General features: G+C 47.7%; 6 protein-coding genes across 6 annotated transcripts; 2 read left to right on the forward strand and 4 right to left on the reverse strand.

Annotated features, from left to right (window-relative positions):
- Positions 1-579: 579 nt before the first annotated feature.
- On the reverse strand, positions 580-1099 carry BDW43DRAFT_305454 (uncharacterized protein; the record flags this gene model as incomplete). Its single annotated transcript, XM_032045800.1, has 3 exons — positions 580-642; positions 758-864; positions 928-1099. The coding sequence occupies 3 exons, from the start codon at positions 1097-1099 to the stop codon at positions 580-582; spliced, it is 342 nt and encodes a 113-aa protein (XP_031906524.1).
- Positions 1100-1899: 800 nt separating this feature from the next.
- On the reverse strand, positions 1900-3085 carry BDW43DRAFT_10107 (uncharacterized protein; the record flags this gene model as incomplete). The annotated part of the gene is made up of 3 exons (XM_032037751.1): positions 2909-3085; positions 2407-2858; positions 1900-2300 (listed from the first exon to the last, which is right to left on the reverse strand). The coding sequence occupies exons 1-3, from the start codon at positions 3075-3077 to the stop codon at positions 1902-1904; spliced, it is 1020 nt and encodes a 339-aa protein (XP_031906525.1). The 5' UTR covers positions 3078-3085.
- A 1688-nt stretch (positions 3086-4773) lies between these two features.
- Positions 4774-5765, reverse strand: BDW43DRAFT_296057 (HET-domain-containing protein; the record flags this gene model as incomplete). The annotated part of the gene is made up of 3 exons (XM_032044154.1): positions 4774-4791; positions 4950-5376; positions 5434-5765. The coding sequence occupies 3 exons, from the start codon at positions 5763-5765 to the stop codon at positions 4774-4776; spliced, it is 777 nt and encodes a 258-aa protein (XP_031906526.1).
- A 2552-nt stretch (positions 5766-8317) lies between these two features.
- Positions 8318-9969, forward strand: BDW43DRAFT_10119 (uncharacterized protein). Its single transcript, XM_032037756.1, has 3 exons — positions 8318-8957; positions 9024-9224; positions 9291-9969. Exons 1-3 carry the CDS (start codon positions 8412-8414, stop codon positions 9891-9893), a joined length of 1350 nt encoding a protein of 449 aa, XP_031906527.1. The 5' UTR covers positions 8318-8411; the 3' UTR covers positions 9894-9969.
- BDW43DRAFT_10127 (putative raffinose synthase protein Sip1) lies at positions 9970-13040 on the reverse strand. Its single transcript, XM_032037758.1, has 3 exons — positions 12743-13040; positions 11323-12691; positions 9970-11223 (listed from the first exon to the last, which is right to left on the reverse strand). Exons 1-3 carry the CDS (start codon positions 12881-12883, stop codon positions 10046-10048), a joined length of 2688 nt encoding a protein of 895 aa, XP_031906528.1. The 5' UTR covers positions 12884-13040; the 3' UTR covers positions 9970-10045.
- Positions 13041-13065: 25 nt separating this feature from the next.
- On the forward strand, positions 13066-14778 carry BDW43DRAFT_296059 (flavin monoamine oxidase family protein; the record flags this gene model as incomplete). Its single annotated transcript, XM_032044155.1, has 7 exons — positions 13066-13076; positions 13467-13595; positions 13630-13745; positions 13795-13977; positions 14030-14321; positions 14372-14549; positions 14602-14778. The coding sequence occupies 7 exons, from the start codon at positions 13066-13068 to the stop codon at positions 14776-14778; spliced, it is 1086 nt and encodes a 361-aa protein (XP_031906529.1).
- Positions 14779-14793: the final 15 nt, after the last annotated feature.

Below are 14793 nucleotides of genomic sequence, written 5' to 3' on the forward strand. Positions count from 1 at the left end.
GCGAAATAGGGGATTATAGTGGGTGGGTGGGCTTGCAGATGGATGTAAGTGTAATGCCTTGGCGGAACATGACATGCTTTTGTGCTTGTTAGCCTTCTCTTTCTTCTTCTTTCTGGATATTGGATAACCGCTCTGCTCGCGCTTATCTTGGCGCCCTGGAGAACACCTTGCATCATGCAGTCGAGAATCCAGAGCCCGGCTCCATAAGTAGGGCAACTTCCAGCTCCGCCACCGGCAACTGGGATCTATATTAGCACTTGGGAACAGAAATTGAAGGGCTATTGATTTGTTAGGGCTTGTTGGACTTACGGGAGTTAGTCTCTCCGAAGACAAAGTCCTTGCTGACCTCCTGGGTACCAGTACTCTAGGTTTTGTATTTATGGACACCGGCCACGATAGTAGAAGGTTCATTAACTGGATTAGGTCTGCAGTTTTTGCAGGCTGAGAATAGTAGTGGTGGCAAAGCGTCTTGACATAGCCAGTCGTGTTGGCGTCTTCCTGCTTTGTCCGCGAGTTTATTGAGGGTGAACGATCCAGCGTTTCCGGAGCAGGCACACGCTTGGGCAAAGGCCCTTATATTCAGGGCCTCACCCACGAATACCCCTGCCAGTAGACTTCTGCTTTGGCGTCGGCTGCTGCGTTCTATGGCTCTCCGTTAGCAATAGGGTCATCATCGCTAAACACTTTTGATTAGGTGGCATTGTTAGCTTATTGATAATTCGAATATAGGGGGAGGGGTAGGAAGCAGGGTGCTAACAATTGGGTTCATTGTCCAGCTCCATGGCGTAGAGGTTTGACATTCTCGATCGAACTGTCTTGGCTGCCGCGATGGTGTTGTTATATCATCGAGGCGTCGTTTGAGGCCTGGAGAAACACAGAACAGCGAGTGGTCAGTCAAATTCAGGATAAGGGCGACAATGAACGTACCAAATGTGACAGGTCCCTTATAAGAGGCCGCCCGCTCGATAAAGAGACCCCCAAACTTGAAGGACTCCGGCAATCCGGTGTCAGTATACGACGTGGTCGATTGCATCGACTCGTCGTATATAGCATGGCCCCTTGAGGAACCCTGTAGGACTTCCAACAGGGGCTTTCTCATACTGTGTTACTCCCACAATGCGAATCGGAGGGTTCTCGCTAAGGCCCTCTTCCAACCAACCCATACATGCTGAAGTCAACGGCAACTTTTAGAAGGCCGGGAAAGCGTAGAATTCAATGTTACCACGTTGATAGTTAGCCGCAGCTCATAATTCTTTTGATTGAGCCATAAGATACGAGATACCCAGGGGCGGGCTCTTAATCAGAGCACTGGAATTGGAGGCGAGGATGGAATAGCAAATTGGAAGCCATTCGCCATGCTTCCCGCGACAAAAAGAAGAGCTTTGAGAGACAACCTTTTCAACTGAGTATAGATGGATGCTGAAGACAACTATTTTATACACCAAGCTTCTGACTGATAACGGTTGAAGCAACAGTGTGATGCCCCGACGGCGCACTGTAACGGATTCATCACGACTCTGCAGCACTCGATGTAACGATTTCCTTCGACATTCCCCCGTGACAGATGAAAAATGTGACTAATGCTAAGGATGAGATTTGCGGGGCCACATATGGCCTAGAAATCAGAGGAAAGCCAAGAGTACATTTCAATATGGCAATGATGGTTCGTATATCGCTGGGTGTTTCGCCAGTTGTGGGGTGAATTTAGAAGGATGTTTACTGTTAGTCATGTATGTAACCCTAGAATCCGTCCAAACCGAAAATCCACCTTCTCCGCCTTTCAAAACAGAAAATGTATCGTATATCAAATCATATCATTATTGAATTATCTCTATATAACTATAGTTAACCTGATATTATTAAGTAATCCATAGGAAAGCAAAAAGAGATCAATGACCCAATCAGCTGAGCTCCCATTTGCAATCCGAAGCCTTGACATCTTGGCCATCATCGGCAGGGAACCCCCTATACAGACAATAGCCATCTTCCTTGTGGAAGTTGACGATAACTTCCTGACCCTCGGCACCAAGAACCCATTGCACGAAGTCCTGTGCCACATCCTTATTCTCGGAGTTCGCAGAGATAATAATGTCCGCCGGGTTCAGCAGCTCGTCGTAATCCTCACCCCGCTTGTAGACCTTAATCTTATCAGTGAGGCCCTTCTCCTGGTTTCCGAGCGTCAGGAACGTTCCGCGATCGGTCACGGTGTATTCCTGAAGATTGATGGCCGCCTTCAACGCCTGGATCGGGTAGTCCATGTACTGGTGATACCACTTGGAGTAGGCAATTGCCCAAGGAACCTGTACACAAATAATCAGCCGCTGACCCCTTTACCACATCTATTTTCTTTAACCAGGGGGGAAAAGGAGAAGATGATGATGATGATGAAAAAAGAGAGGAACAAACCTGTCCAATCCCAATCCACAGCTCCGAATCCTTAATATTCGTCGCCGACTTGTCAAACCGACTCAGGAACCGCGCTGTCCCATTCTCCGCCGCATTGTACAGCTTTGAGAACGTCTCGACGATATCATCCTCATCCTTAATATTCGCGGTATCATTCTTCGGGCCAGCGAGGTAGAAGTGGTCGCGGAATGTGTAGCACGGCCGTTCCTCGTGGTCCTTGCAGTCGCCGAAGCAGGGTGTCGTGCTGTTCGTATCCTTGTATTTGCAGCCGGAGGCGAACCCAGTCTTGATGGCTATTTGTTCCGCGGTTTGGTGGTAGGTGATTCCGATGTCTACGGTCTTGGCTCTGAGGTTGTTGATTGTTTCCGTCGTGTCGCCTTTGACCCATTCAACTTTAAAGGCGCCGGAGGCGCAGTTATCTGTTTGGTTTTTGATGAAGTGATCGGCGAGTTCTGGGGTTTAGGGTTAGGACAGGGGGGTGAGTAGGGTTGGACGAACGCACCCTTAACGAGACCGCTTTGACCGGCGCCGCCGTTGCCGATGCGGAGCTTTACCGGGTTGTCACCCTTGCAGCCGCCATTGTAGGTGTCTGCGACCGCAAGTCCATTATAGAGGGAGATAGCCAGAGTGGCGCTGAGGCCGAGGGAGGAGAGGGTGTCTGAGAGGCGCATGGTGGGTGGTAGGGGATGTTTTCTTTCTTTTCTTTTTTTAACTACTGCGGGCTACATGGGAAGAAAACAGTCCGGGAATAGATCAGGGTTTATATACACCAGCCAAATAAGATTATAGATGAAACGTCAAAACCCAAATGGGCAACGACGTGGCACGACCGAGAAGAAATTTACTCAATCCCTGGAAGATACAACCAATCAGCATACCATTCATGTGGAATGGTTACAAATAGCCTATCGTTAAGGTGCCTTTCTAGAGATGATCAGCAATCGGCTAGATCATTTTGCGAGACCTTGCGAGATCTGGAGCTGGCGATACGTGGATCGCGCTGAACTGAGACTTATCTAGGGAAACTGGGAAACTATAAAGCTCCCTAAGATCGTCCGGCTCATGCGTGATCGGAAAGGAATCCACAGACTATTTGAATATGACTTCGGTTATCGGGAGATCTTGCCCGAGTACAGTGGTCACCTAGACTGTTAGCTAGAGTTATCCGGGATCATCCCTTTCCGATCCTTATGTAGGGTTGGGTTTACTTTACCCACTTCGCTTGGTGGAGCTCCGCGATACTCCGTTTGGACAGGCAAGAAAGAGAAAAAGAAAGAAAAAAATGGAGGAACAGGCGAAGGGGACTGGGATTTCAATTCCTTGATTCCAATTCTTACTATGTCTGAATTTGAATCTCCCACCAATATCCTGAGAACCCCTTCATGGGCGGTGACCAGTTCCATGGGCGGTATTTGGAATATGGAACCAGATCTCTCGACTGTTCTTGATCAACTTGATCTAGGCTTCGTATTCGGTACCTTAGGGCCCCACCAATTTCCTTGCTGTGTCTTAAGTTGTGAATTGGTTCAAGGCTTGGCAAGCTGGCAGGTTTCATTCTTGCCCATTGATGTTTTCCTAGATTGTGGTCATTCGGAACCTGAAGGTTGTAACTTGATAGCATATGCATGATGGCTCCCCTTAAACTACTTCATACCCGGGTGCTTGCTGCAATTCACATGAATAAACAGATATGATGATACCCATGGAGGGCTAGACTTGTGCAAGCCGAGACTATAGTTAGGGACTTCGAACAACGAGACGACAACGAGGGCGTTATTCCTCATCCGTGCATTTACCCATACTCCATCGGGGCCTCTCTCCAACGAAGTTCGGTCTGGCCCGATTTTCCCAAGCGCCTCTTCAATCGCATTCTCCGACGTAGGATCCGGTGTAATGCTGCAGTGCCATAGTTCATCTGGCGATAGCTTGAAGGTAATAATGCATCGAGCACCCTCAAAAAGCAGTTCCAACGCTATAAAAGCCTCCGAGCCGATGAGAAGGGTATCTTCAACATCCACATGTTCCCAACGCGAGGGGTTGGGTTTGAAGCGTAGGAAATATCGCACTGAACTCCACGGGCGTATCATGAACCGCACCAAGTTTACACTATCACTAGTCATCAGCGATCGGTGAAGTGCCGGTGGTGGATAGTCGCAAGAAATCAGGATCTCCGCTTCCTTCGGCTGGGGAATATCATTCACATCAATATATAAGAAATGGGAACAGGCAACACGCCGAAATCTCTCTCCCGAATGCATTTGTTGTAAAAGGACTCCAGCCACAACAGGGTTCTCTTCCCGACCGTATATCGTCACACAGTCTAAAACGGCAACCACTAATTGTTCTGTCTCTGGATGATCGGAAGTCTTAAAATCGCAAGTCTTCCTGTTCAGAAGCTTACACAAAAGGGGTTGTCTGATTCCTGATGGGAAAAGAGGTATCAACGGCAATGTGATCCGCAGCCCGGCATTCGTCATCACGTAAGGCAATTGTCTATATTCTCTTACTTTCCGTGAGAAATTGGGAACGAATGGGAAGTCAACAAAGCAGCCGGGTGAGGTAGCAAGGACTCCCCAGTTACCTTGGGCCACCAGGCGTGTATCGCCATCCTTCCAAATAAAGATGCTCATATCAGTGGAACATTTGATTATTTCTTCCTGGAGGCGACGGAAGGCATTCCTTCCCTCACCGTAGAGGAGCGGAAGATGCACACCAAAAAGACCAAGAAGACAATATGCCATGTCCTCGGGCCTAGTTGTCGTTCGATTTGCAGCCCACGACATCTTTTGCCCTACACTGGTGGGCCGTATCCCGAATTCAATCAAATTCATCTCGTCGATCTTGGTTATATCAGAAATCTCTCGAAGCAGTTGCCGTTTTGTCCCGATCCGATCCCATCTGGTGTTGTAAAACACGACGTTCGATGGGGCCAAAAGCTCTTGGAGAGTCCAGCCTCTTGTGTACCATCGGCTAGGGGAGCCGTCTGGTGTGTACGTCCAATAGTTGGGTCCCTCGTTTCTGCTGTACGGGAATTCAACATCAACATCTTCAAGGTACACGTAGCACACGTGCGCATTCTTATACCACTCAAACATGGAATTGATAGCTTCGGACAGCTCAGCAGGGCTTGATTTGTCGATACAACAAGTGTCGACCCACACGTACTCCAAGTTATCCTCCAGTGCTTTCTCACAGCATCCGTGTATTTTCCAAAATCCTCGCATATAGTATGCTCCCCCAGAAAGGATCGCTTGGAAGGATACTTCTTGTGTCGACCATGTGTGCGATAAGATCGCATACGGAGGAGGATTACCGACAAATTCAACTAGTTGAAATGTACGTGCGTTCAAAAGCCTCATTTTCTTTCTCTATTTATGTTTTCTTTTCGCACGATGTGATTTCGTGGAAGATTTGCCAGACGTAAATATTGAAGTGGGCTGTTGGGCTGTAAAAAAAGAAATATATTTATGTATGAATGAGGGGTCAAGGCTCCAACTTGCAGCCTTACCTCTTTAGACATTAAGCCCATCCTGCCTGATCATTTTCTAAACTCCTTCCAATCCTCGTGGACTTGGGATACCTATTAACATATATGTATATTATGGGACTGACTTACAGGCAGCCCTATATCATGGGATACTCTGCCTGAGGCACCGCCAAGCCTTTACCCCACAAATATTTCGTACGACACGTTAATCAATTATTAGTGGCGGTTCCGACCACCCACCGCCTTTCGCCGGTGGGTGGTCGGCAGCGTAAAGGAATTTTCAGCGTAAAGGAAGAAAATGAAGCAATTCGCATTATCACCACTAAATGCCTGTAGAATCAATAAAATAGAGTTGATTGCCTGATTCCTCTGCCAATCCTGTATCTGAGGCTGCAGAATTATTTTCTGTATAGGGTGCTGGCGGAGGTTGACCGTACGCCTTTAAATATGCCTTATTCGCCGCTTTCTTATTTTTTTCATTATCTTTGGCCTTCCTGTCCGCAATAGACTGATTCATATCCTTTACACGTAGTATACCACTATCCCCGAGGCGTTGAATCTCTTGCTTAGATTTTGTATACCTTCGGGATGCCTGCGCGGTCTCAATTCGCTCAAGAGTTGAATTCATGATAGCAAGCTGTTCAGATTAAAGTTTTTGCTAATAAAATAAGCGCTCAAGATAGCGCTCAATACAAGAATTAATTGATATATCACTATTTAGAAGTTTAAATAGCTTCTTCTGATTCTTTTCAACTTGCTGAGCGCTTTTTGGAGGTGTATTTTCAACACTTGAAGATAGAGGATTCGGAGGAGGTGTATTCTTGCCATACACACGAAGATCAGGTGCAGAGATCTCTGGTAGCGGTGGTAAAGCATTTTGAATAGCTTCAATAATTAAAGATCCATCTGTAGGAAAGATACCGCGTTCTTTAAAGGAGTTGCGAATAAGACGTGGATTAAAGGTCTTCTCACGTACGGCAACAATATCACGTAGAAAATTAGCTTTATCTCCTGGAACTCCACACCACTGCGCGATGAGGTTATTTGCACTGTGAAAATGCGTTTTATATGTGAGAAAAGGCTTTCCATCAAGTGGTTGGCAGAGATGAGTTGTATAAGGCCGGAAGCAAAAGGGGAGAATCTCATAGGTCTCACAGAGTTGAAGAAATTTAACTGTTTTATGAGCTGTATAGCCATCAAAGATAAGTACTTGTTTTTCCCCTTTTTTTGTACGATCTTTAGTCTCCTCATGAAATTTTTGAAGCCATTCAAGCATAATTTCATCATTTATATAGCCTTTATCGGTGACTGCAGTATAGTAATTGGGAATTGCTTTATCATACCAGGCCTCCATAAATTTCTTTCCTTTGAAGATAAAGAGCGGCGTCATAATCCAGCCATCTACAGCAATACATTCAAGCGCAGTAATATTCTCTGCATGCTCAGCTTGAGAAAGATCAGGAACTCTTCCCTTTATACCAAGCACTTTTTGAGGCTTTCCACTGCCTGATTAAAAGCCACATTCATCAAAATTATACACAAGGCGAGCGGGGACATTTTTAAGCAGATTGGCAAGCTGATTATACCAGAACTGAAGCTGTCCAATATCCTCTGCATCCAAGCGCTTCTTCTCCTTCGTCCTTTGAATTACTGGGCCCAAATTAAGGTCAGGAGGAAGCCTTTTAGCAAAGCAATATGCCCATGATCGGCTGACACTTTGTGTAGGATCAACGCGCTGTACAGTAAGGTTTGCCCATTCTAAAAGCAATGAGATAGTCACCGGGAGGTGGATATCACACATTTTAGCAATCCATTGTTTTAAGGCAGCTTCTTGATACTGATTCAGTGCTTTATTTGATGCATTTCGAGCCGTACAAGGCTTTCTTCCATCATGGATGCGGCCGTGGAGTGTGCGATAAGAAACCCCAAATTCTCGCGCGATCTTTGCAATATTTGGCTTTTTTTGGAGACGGGCAGCTTCAGCGGCTTCATTTACACGTGTATCTGAAATTTGAGATGATTTAGGCATTTTTTATGGTTTGTATGGCTTCAAAAAGATAGGAAATTGATTATCTTCCTTTACGCTGAAAATTCCTTTACGCTGCCGACCACCCACCGGCGAAAGGCGGTGGGTGGTCGGAACCGCCACTAATAGCTATTTCTTCTTGTTCAATAGGCACGCTTAAGTTGGAACAGCTTATTCGTCCCGTAACAATGTACATGTTATATTGATCGCCAGACCAAGTTCTGAGCGTGATGCCCTAATATGTCATTGCTATTTCAATACCTTCAAGACATCGGAGAGTCTGGGTCGGTACTACTGCACATAGCCCATCGTAAATTATCAATAGCTGCTACCAGCAAGGGCACAGTTTGCCAACTGGCGAGTTCAAGGGGCATGACTAAGCCAGATGAGAACATCATCTGCCGCTTGATATACAACATTCCATAGAGCTTACCAGTTATTAGTGTAGTTGCCCTCGATTGCTCTCTTCCATATAGAAGGATTTTCTGAATCATGAAGCGTCATCGTGCTGTGCATGGGTCTTCACCACCATCCACCCCCATAGAAGAGAGAGACCCCCCCAAACTTTCCAGCCTTAATGCGCCTGTATCTCCTCCTAGGAAAAGGTCCACAGCAATGACTACACAACCTAGCACTGTGTCATCTGATAAAAGTACTCCAAAGGAGCAAAAAGAGACGCCATCCAATCCAGAAAACCACAATCTAGCCGCCATCGAAGCAGGCCAGGTCAAAGTCACAGATCACCTATCCATCTTCTCTTCACGACTCAGTCAATCTACTCGCACTAAGATACATCAGACACCTCGACTACAGATCGCAGACTGGGCTTCTCTGTATCAACGCAACCAGCATCCAGAAGGAAGACACTTCGTCATCCACCAGCATGATCACCCCATCGCCGGACCGCACTATGACCTCCGGCTCCAGTTCTCAGACTCCAGCTCTGTCAGCTGGTCCATCATGTACGGATTACCGGGTAATCCTAACAGCCGACGGCTGAACCGGAATGCGACAGAAACTAGAGTACATTGTTTGTGGGTATGCACTCTCTTCTCTACTCTGCTCAGAAACTCTGTGCCCACAGACACTAACACAGCCTTGCAGAACCACCTCATCGAAACAGCTTCCGCCAAAACAGGAAGCATGATCATCTGGGATACAGGCCAATATGAAATCCTCCCCTACCAGGGCCCCCAACCTCAGCCAGAAACAGATGACTCCCGGTCCGACGTCTCATCAGACACCTCAATCTCCACCGTAGGCTCCAAAACAGACAGCGAGAAGCTCCGTCACGCATTCCAGAACGTATGTCTAACCTATGACTTTCTGAAAAATTCTACCCTTCATAACCTAGATCCTTAACAACAACAGCGCAAGATCCGTCTCCGTCTCCACGGGACAAAACTGCCCCGAAACTATACTATCGTTCTCCGTCTCGACAAAACCTCGGGTTTCAAGAGGACCTCCGCCACGCCCCGGAGCCAGCGTCGTCGAACCATCCCAGCAGCCCAAAGAGGCCTTAGCACCTCATCGGATGATTCTACGTCTCCCGCTAAAGATCGTCCGATGGGGGCGTTGGTTCATGACACTTTGGATCAATCGCAAGCATCTGAAGATCCTACGGGGAAGCACTCGGGTTCTGGGGATGATGTCGATGAGCAGATCCGTATTAATAATGCCTATCCGGGTGCTACTAATTCGATTAGGTCGGTCCACCAGCGGCGGTGGTTTGTTACGCTTGACCGGGTTAATTCGGGGTTTGTGGCGGAGACTGGGTCGGGGCCGGCAGGGAAAAGGTGGGTGAGGCAATTGGATCCAGAGACTGGACGATTGTTGGGTTTTGAGCCATTCTATGTTTGGGGTCCTGATGTTGAGAGAAGTGTTGTTACTGGGAGGTTGGGGAGAGATGTTTTGGAGGATGAGGGCGTGGAAGGGTTTGTACCTAGAAAGGGTTGGAGGGCTGTTTTGGAGTGATGCTTGGAGTTTGGTTGCGGACAAGAAGCTGCCTCTCATGTAGGGTGATTATTTGACGATTCAATCTGTCTATATGTGTCCTGTCTATACTTGTGGCAATACGGTGCTTTAAATCATGTCTAAGTGCGCCTGCTATACATTGGTTATACATATTATGAGCCTAAAAACATCTGCACGATAACCTCATTGCTCCACCCGGGTCTCAGCTTCATCTCCTCCCATGCTGCCAATACATCCACAGACAAGACCTTGGTCGTTTTCTCATCTCCTTCCTTCCAAACGTTCTTCTGAGGCACGGGTTGACCGAGGATGGTAACCATAAAATTATCCTCAATGCTCCAATCGGGCAAGTCAGAGACATAAACACCTAACGTACCGAGCGCTTTAAGACTAATATCGAACCGGAGACGTCCATTCGCTTCTATGTAGATGTCGGAGCTAACTATGGCAGCTGCACCGGTCATCTTTCCGATCAACCCTAATACCGCGGCATTTGTAGGCTTCCTCTCACGGGCATCATTGGAATCTTTGCGCCTCAATGTAAAGGCTTGCGTTGGGTATGCAGTAAGAATCTCCCAGCCTTTATCTTCTAGGTCAACTCCAACGAGCGTGTCACGGTCGGATGGACGTATGAGGTTGGTTATCCTGCCCGTCGTGTAGGCTCGGATTATGTATTCCACATTATAATCGTCATGGATGCCTGGGAATTCTCTCAGGGATGTCAAACTTGAGGAGCGACGACCAGAGACGTTGAATAAACCCAGGATTCCACTTCCGGTGCGGGCCCTGCCAGTATAGGTGCTCACCCGCAATACTTGGCCATCGTTGTAATCATGGTACATGTCGATGGTGCGACCGGCTACACCAGGTCGAAGTATCACAGTATATCCCTGGGTACTTGGCGCTGTTATCTCATTAATGAGAGCAACGTTATGGTTTCCAGGCTCGTCGGTGATGTAGATTGGGCCGCCAGAAACACATCGTGCTGCCGCGTGGAACGAGGCATATGGATGACTTGTTTGGAACATATCCCAGTCTGGTAGGACGTTTAAGTAGCGTGTTAGCAGTGCGTTGTGAGCATTGCAAAACACGTGCCATGTATGGGATGCTGGCACCTCTGGGAAGAAGTCATCGGAATTCCGCAGCGGAATGGTAGGTTTATTGTTTGGCAACTGTGAATGGAAAATGGCCTGAGGAAACATTGACATGCACGAGATAGCCCTTGTGCCAAAGTATCTCAGTGATGATATAGACCAAGCATCCTGATATGCTCGAGTGAATATTCGCCGATCTTCTGGGCATTCCAGAAGATCCAGAAAGAATTGAGCATCTGTTTTCACGGAATCAACACCAGTAGATGAAAGGTAACGGTAGAAGTCATCATAGAATCGGTCAACATCATCTGGATCAATGGCAAGTAATGACTGACTCTCAAGTGCTTTAGCAATTGGGCCTCCGGCAGCTAGATCTTTAATCTTGACTTCCTTCGTCTTGAAATTCTTGGCTATCTCACCATCTGGTGATATACCGCCCCAATATCCGAGTAAGGCATGCCAGACAGCTATGTGCGAGATGTTCGGATGGTTGCGACGGATGGCCTCCACAGCCTTCTTCAACCCTTGTGGAAACGTGTCTGGATTCGCTTCAAACTGCATCCATCTCCGTTTGAACTGGGAATCACCTTCGTTGTCTAACGCTTGCCAGTTATCATCGATTATCAGGTTGGAGATGCTGATCCCATGAGTCTTCAGTATATCAAGAGCGTGTAAGATCTTCCCTTCCGTCAAGTCTTGGCCTAGACCATTCCATGTGCAGTATGTGAGACCATCGTACCATTCAGACAGCCATTGTGCCTCGGGATCCTTTTCGACCAGTACAACATCATCTCCAGGAGGCGAGACTGGTGTTGGGATCCGGTCAGTAGTCTCTGCGCCAAATGGCCGAACCAGCTTTCGCGCCTCATAGATCAGTGCACTTATTGCTACTTCAAAGTCGGCTGCTGTGGATGCTAGCACCTGGAATCCTGAAGCAGAGGCGTTGTCATTTTGCGACTTGATAACTACCTCACCGTTTTCTCCCGACCTCAATACGGTTAAAACGTCGTTAGTTCCTGAAACAGCCAGAAGCACTACATGCTCTCCATCCTCCCGAAGGAATGAGCACAAGATGACATCTTCTGTTATTCTAAACTTGTCTCGTCCATGTCTGGGTCCAAGCCATGGAGTCCATACCCTGACCAAAGCAAAGTACCGGACTGTCCGGGAAGGTATTCCAAGGACCATATTAGTAAATCCAGACTGGCCATCTTGAGCCGGGTCAGCGCTCCCAGACAGATGCCACAGGGACGACCCGGGGGCTTCACTTTTGCGGAACTCAACTTCGAGATTGGGCGAAAGGTGATCAAAATATTTGCCAAACTCTTCCTTCGCAGATGCTAGAGACAGTTGTGCTAGATTAATCTTTTCCTGTTCGGGTTCTCTTGCAGCGAACACCAATTCCCCGTCCTTGGCATTTTGCTGTTGGTTCACCCATTGCCAATCCGTGTCTGGGCTGACCCTGTACCGGACGGTAAACTGGGCGGATCCACCGTGTGATGGTAGCGCTATTTCGCCGGAGAAAACATGACGATAGAACTTATGCTCTGATTCAGGCTTGTTCATAAGAGGAACTGCTGTGTTTGAGCACTTTTGGAGAGAGAGAGCAGTCCATTCTGCGCTAGTGACGTTATGCCAGATCTGAGCTTCCCATGATTGCTCGGGAAATGAATGACTCGACTCTATCACTACAGTAAACCGAACCTGATATGGTATGAGCAGTCAGGTTTGTTCCACAATGGAATCAATTCATACAGTATCATCTTCCTTTGAACCTAGAGCTTTCTGGATCCTCTGGGGGCACGTCACTTGCCCCAGGGGAGGGTAAGAGGTAACCCGAGAAAATAAGCCCATCTGTGCTGGACGAATAAATTGGTCTTTACTAGAACCTAGCATTCCGGATGATTTTAAATATGTTCTCCGTGTTGATCTGTAGTGGAGGGTGATATCTTAGTGAGTCGGCCTTGCAAGGGTTCGGGGATTGGCAAGAGGTTAGGAGAGTAAGGGTTTTCAATGGAGTTAGTTATATTATATTTCAATTGATGGGAGAAAAAAGGGGAAAGTCGGTGATGCATATGATGCACGATGAGTTGGACAATTAAATCCGTGTGGAGTGAGGGGGAACTTTAGCTTTGCTCTGCTGCTCCATCATTGGCTTGTCGTTCTTCCAATCATATGAAGTTATTCTGAAGATCATCAATAGAAGTAACTAAGTAGTAGCATAAGGTAAGAGCAAGTCTAGTCCAATTGTCAACGCTTGGCCACCTAACATGCTGTGTAAGACCAACCGATACCAATTGCAATTGTAATCACCTGCCATGCCCCGTGACAACTCTTATTCACGACCGACTACAGCTGGCTTTTGTTCCAATTGATAACTCATCCAGTAGCTTGTCTTACCTTGATTACAACTCTAAAACTAGGTCTGCATGAAAGGTTTGGTTTGATTCTACATCGTCAACATATACCCCGCCATCAGGTTCATTCTCCTCGTCCTGTTCCCAATCGTCCTTGGATCCCAGATCCCTCCCACCGTGGATGTTGCAATAGTGGGTGCTGGACTATCTGGGAAAGTCGTTTGTCATATTCGAAGCTCGAAACTGAGTCGGTGGTCGTGTACTCAATACCCAACTACATAATAGGGGAATCGCAGAACTCGGCGCCCAGTTCATGGGACCAACCCAGGATCGAGTACTCGATTTGGCACAATCTCTGGGTCTATCGACCTTCAAAACCTTCAATGAAGGAAATACCTCCCGTTTCACCTGAAGGACTCGTGCAGGCTGGGTAGGCGGTCATGCTGCTAGATGGAATGGTGGCCGAAATAGATTTCAATGCTCCCTGGAACCATTCGCGGTCGACCGAGTGGGATATCGAGACGGTTCAAAGCTGGCTGAATCGTGTAGCGCCGCATCCTGAGGCTCAGTTTCTGCTTCCCGATGGGCTACAGTCGGTGTTCTCGACTGAGCCTCGGGAACAGTCATGCCTACGTTGTTGCTGCAGGTAATGCCACCATACGTGGAAACTTTGGGCGTCTTATAGATGTAGCCGGCGGAGCACAGAAGCAACGAATTGTAGGAGAGACACAGCTGCTAGCCACCAATCTTGCTGAAAGACTCGGGCTGAACAGTATCATCTTCAGTGCCTATGTTCAAACAATCGAGCTAAAGGGGGAGACATACCTTGTCTCATCGAGCAATCAATCTATCTTGGCAAAGCATGTGGTCGTCGCTATATCTCCTCTCTTCGCGCCCCGCATTGCTTATCAGCCATCATTGCCTGCAGCACGCGATCATCTTACCCAATGTATACCGGCGGGGTCCGTGGGGAAGGTGTTCGCTACATATGCTGGCGGGAGGCCGGGTTCAACGGACAAGTGGCCAGCTACATTCGTGCCGTACGAATAACCCTCGATAGCTCGCATAATGATGGCTCGTTCGGCGCTATGATGGGCTCTATTGAAGCGGACGGGATGAGAAGACTAGACCGTCTGTCTGAGACTGAGATAATTAAGGAGATTACAGACGACTCCATTCTCTATTTCGGACCCAAAGTGGCTGACGTTCTAAATAGGGCCATTCAGCGATGGGGTCTTGAACATTTCTCTAGGGGAGGTCCCGGTTGCATATACGCCTCCCGGCGTGCTCACGGCGGACGGTACCTCATTAAAGGCACAACACGGTAGGCTCCATTTTGCGGGAACAGAGACCGCTTCATGTTGGACCGGCTTTATGGACGGTGCGATTCGATTTGGAGAACGCGCTGCTGCAGAGTTTTTGAAGAACTTTTAATTGTTTGTCAGCGAC

This window comes from Aspergillus alliaceus (genome assembly GCF_009176365.1).
Source record: "Aspergillus alliaceus strain CBS 536.65 unplaced genomic scaffold BDW43scaffold_1, whole genome shotgun sequence".
Lineage (NCBI taxonomy): Eukaryota > Fungi > Ascomycota > Eurotiomycetes > Eurotiales > Aspergillaceae > Aspergillus > Aspergillus alliaceus.

What these genes read in the sequence shown, in the direction of transcription:
- BDW43DRAFT_10119 (XM_032037756.1), top strand. Translation starts at nt 8,412, where the DNA reads ATGAAGCGTCATCGTGCTGTGCATGGGTCTTCACCACCATCCACCCCC. An exon ending in CTAGAGTACATTGTTTGTGG is followed by an intron (nt 8,958 to 9,023) that starts GTATGCACTCTC and finishes ACAGCCTTGCAG; the next exon opens with AACCACCTCATCGAAACAGC. An exon ending in TCCGTCACGCATTCCAGAAC is followed by an intron (nt 9,225 to 9,290) that starts GTATGTCTAACC and finishes TAACAACAACAG; the next exon opens with CGCAAGATCCGTCTCCGTCT.
- BDW43DRAFT_10127 (XM_032037758.1), bottom strand. Translation starts at nt 12,883, where the DNA reads ATGCTAGGTTCTAGTAAAGACCAATTTATTCGTCCAGCACAGATGGGC. An exon ending in GTTCAAAGGAAGATGATACT is followed by an intron (nt 12,692 to 12,742) that starts GTATGAATTGAT and finishes ATACCATATCAG; the next exon opens with GTTCGGTTTACTGTAGTGAT. An exon ending in AATTGCTAAAGCACTTGAGA is followed by an intron (nt 11,224 to 11,322) that starts GTCAGTCATTAC and finishes CCGTGAAAACAG; the next exon opens with ATGCTCAATTCTTTCTGGAT.